This window comes from Mytilus trossulus, chromosome 3 (genome assembly GCF_036588685.1).
Source record: "Mytilus trossulus isolate FHL-02 chromosome 3, PNRI_Mtr1.1.1.hap1, whole genome shotgun sequence".
NCBI lineage: Eukaryota > Metazoa > Mollusca > Bivalvia > Mytilida > Mytilidae > Mytilus > Mytilus trossulus.
Window position 1 is genome coordinate 54,024,092 of NC_086375.1, and position 3,710 is coordinate 54,027,801.

At 30.2% G+C, this 3,710-nt stretch overlaps 1 protein-coding gene across 1 annotated transcript; it reads left to right on the plus strand.

The window, feature by feature from the left end:
- Positions 1 to 3,710, plus strand: LOC134709545 (uncharacterized). The gene is made up of 4 exons (XM_063569704.1): positions 1 to 273; positions 580 to 648; positions 1,820 to 1,909; positions 3,083 to 3,710. The coding sequence occupies exons 1-4, from the start codon at positions 31 to 33 to the stop codon at positions 3,191 to 3,193; spliced, it is 513 nt and encodes a 170-aa protein (XP_063425774.1). The 5' UTR covers positions 1 to 30; the 3' UTR covers positions 3,194 to 3,710.

Consider the following 3,710-nt stretch of genomic DNA (forward strand, 5'->3'; position numbering starts at 1 on the left):
CGTAAACGACCAGCGACTATTTCAACAGAGATGGAAGATATTCGTCAACAGCATCAAGTTATTGTTAACATTTTGTCTTCAGTAAACCCCGTATTACGTCACATTGCTGGAGGGTTTTATGCTATGGGTACGCCAGTTATATGTTTCATGATATATGGAATTTCGTCCGGTAACTTGTTATGGGAAGATGGTTTTAAGATGATTGGTACGATTGTTATTAACCTTGTTGCAATGTTTGCAATAACATTTAAAGGAGCTTCTATTAACAGCATGGTAAGTACTAGTTGAAATTATTTTCCACTAGTAAATTCCAAAGCATAGTTCTAAGTTTTTCTTATGGTTATAAAATAACTTTAACGTAGATTCTAATATTGATTAGTAAAATTGTTCGTACTCATCCGTGTCTACTTATTATGAATTGCAATCATCTGAAAAGCGAGATATAAATGTCTATGATTAATCTGTATTTTTTAGAATTCATATTTATGTAATTAAACATTTATTAGCGTCTATTTACATATTTGAATGAAATGAATCTTGTAAAATATTTTCTTCTCTTTGAAACATGTTATACTTTAGGCTCACCAACCACTTGAAGAACTACATAACTTCGATATGTCGGTATTACCAGACAAGACAGTTCATCAAGTAAGTCAATTTTAACATTAATGAAAATCAAGAGAAAAGTTTTCTTTTATTATACATTAAATCTTATCTTTAAAAGGCAAAACAAATATCGATTTAATCAGGTTTTGGCATATTATATGTATTCCGTGTATGGTCGGAAGATTCCATGTGTATTCATAAAATAACACGTAAACCGTTCACCACTCCTGTTCAATTTGTAAAAAATTGTTAGTAAATAAAAAGAAGGTGAAGTTCGATATTGACAATGGTCACAATAGCTGTTCAGGAGTTGCAGTCCTTGAATGATTGGAAAATTCCATTATTGCAACAATTTAATAACAGCTAGTACGTCTAATCTATTATTAATACGATTTTCATTTGTACCGTTCTGCTGCTATGGTCTTTTATATTTCTTTAACAATAACACGGATAAAATTAAACAAAGACCGGTTTTCTGTCATGTTGATAGCCTCTTGTTTTCCAATTTAAAGTTGCATTGGTTGACATTGAATATAATTTGCATAACGATATATTTAACTACGATGTTATATAATTTTATATCACTGTCGTAATATTAAGGTTATATCAATAATACTAAGAATTTTAATTATCAAATGAAAGAATTTCCCGTTGTGTCTAATGTGTTTAAAACAACAATACAATTCGTAGTAATTAAAAATAAAAAGGACTGCTAAGTATACATAACTGGTACTTACATATATCGAATTGGTTAATCACTCATATTTATCCACTTGAAATATCAGTAATTACTACTAATTCTATGATACCTTGACGAAATTGCACCCATTGATAAATTTTAGATACCGAAATAGTATACACTATATGTTTCACAAATATAAAGAAAAAGGCGAAAATTACCAATTTTTAAAGTGCTGCCTCTGACGTTGTATTGTATAGCTTAGGCTTCAATCATGCATTAACTTTAGAGCAATGGCATAATACTGTAATGTTTCATATTGCTACACTCTATATACCTAATAAAACTTTTGTGTTTGATTTATTTTCTGCAAGAAATCTTTCATGATATCTTAAGCAGGAGATTGACATCAGCTTAAGCTGTTCTTTTCATTTATATTTTAGTCTCTATTCTACTAACAATATAAGATACTACAGTTTCGTAAGACAAATTTGCCATTTCTTTTTTTCGTATCATATATCTTTTGTCTTTCAGATTGTAATTTTCACAAACAGACTGACTGGTCCTCCAATTGGCGTCAGTGTTTACGGATTATTTGTAATAGACTACTCGACAGTTTTAATGGTAAGTAGGTGAACAATATTCTCAGTGTAATTGGTAGTACTGCCTTACATGTTGACTATATTTAGAATATCTATTCATTGACATTGATATACTATTTACGTCAATGTCAGGCATTTCAGAACATTAGTTGTTGTACCACAAAAAGTTGCTGTGAATAGGCATAACATTTTTTCTAATATTATTGCTAGGATATAATAATGTGAGCAGTGATCAGTGTCTGTTTTTTCAAACTCAAAATAAAATAACCTTATGTCTATCTGTCTTTTTGTTTTTCTCTGTTGATATTTTCTTTTGCGTGTTGATAACGATTGTAACATTAGTAAAATAAAGAAATACCACACTCCAAAGGAAAATTCAAAACGGAAAGTCCCTAATCAAATTGTAAAATCAAAAGCTCAAAAACATCGAAAGAATGAAAAACTACTGTCATATTATAGTTTCCTTATGTAAAAAATGGTGGATTTTATAGCTAGTTAAACCTTTCACTTGTACTACAGTCGCATAGACATCCAAAACCAGTTGCTTGCCAACAATGTGTAGTAAAACTTAAATAACAAAAATGCCGAAATCCAAGGGAGTTAAAAAAAAAAGTTATTTCATAAATTGGCAAAATCAAAAGCTCAAACACATTAAACGACAGGAACATGGTCGATTAACCCTGGTTTTATAGCAAGCTAAACTTCTCAAATGTATGAAAGTCGCATATATTTTCATTAAGTTGACAACAGTGTGGTCAAAACCTAGAGACATATCAGGTAAAATATCAAATGTTGGGATACAACAGTCAACATTGTAATTTAATCTTTACCACTGTATTTAAAAAATAAATAACTATTCTAACAAAGAAAACCAAATTATCATATAGACACTCTATAGACAAAGTGCATAAGCAAATATAGAAGACAATAGACCTATTTCGCTTCATAAACTATCTTGTAACAATTTTCTAATTACCCTTTGACAACTTCTAATTCTTTCTATCGTCTACCTCATCTTGAATTCCTTTCATTCAACTATATATGTCGGGTTATAATTAACCAATAGAAAATTTCAAAGACAAAGATTTCACTCAAGGAATTTAAAAGGACAAGCACCGAAGACACCAGACATCGTAAAAAATAAGACTTAACGTTAAGCTTTGTATATATTTAATGAACTATTTTCATCTTTCAGGTATTCGGGACAATTATAACATATGCAGTGATCGCAATACAGTTCACTTCAACTGGTTCCCCAATCGACAGCTGTTCATACAATAATACAAATGTGACATTTACAACATAGAACAAACAGGAGCTGCCGTAACAAGACATTAGCACATTAAGCATCTATATACGCATAAGCTGTTTAAACATAATGGCTGAAATCCAAACACAAGTTTATGTTTGTATTTCTAAAAAACTTCGGCGAACAGAATTTTTGATTTGTGACCAATATTAAAGAAACAAATTATAAAAAAAGATACTATTTATCCTTACCTGCATGTTTTCAACAAGAAACTTTTCGACGCAATGTTTTCTGTAGGATAAAATTGAATCTATTACTTCATTAATTTGCTGCATCCAAAGACCTTTTTGGGGTTTATCTTCGTCTTGAAAGTTCAAACTCATCCATTTGTAATATAAATATTTTTCTAGATACATTTTGTGTATGACCAAATGGACCATAGAATAAATAGAAAGAAAAAAGTAAAGGCTAACATTTCCTTAAGGAGTTGGAACCTTAGTTTTTACGATATAAGAAAAAAGGAAGATATGGTATAATTGTCAATGAGACAACTGAACACCAGAGACCAAGTGAC

What these genes read in the sequence shown, in the direction of transcription:
- LOC134709545 (XM_063569704.1), top strand. Translation starts at nt 31, where the DNA reads ATGGAAGATATTCGTCAACAGCATCAAGTTATTGTTAACATTTTGTCT. An exon ending in GAGCTTCTATTAACAGCATG is followed by an intron (nt 274 to 579) that starts GTAAGTACTAGT and finishes GTTATACTTTAG; the next exon opens with GCTCACCAACCACTTGAAGA. An exon ending in ACTACTCGACAGTTTTAATG is followed by an intron (nt 1,910 to 3,082) that starts GTAAGTAGGTGA and finishes TTCATCTTTCAG; the next exon opens with GTATTCGGGACAATTATAAC.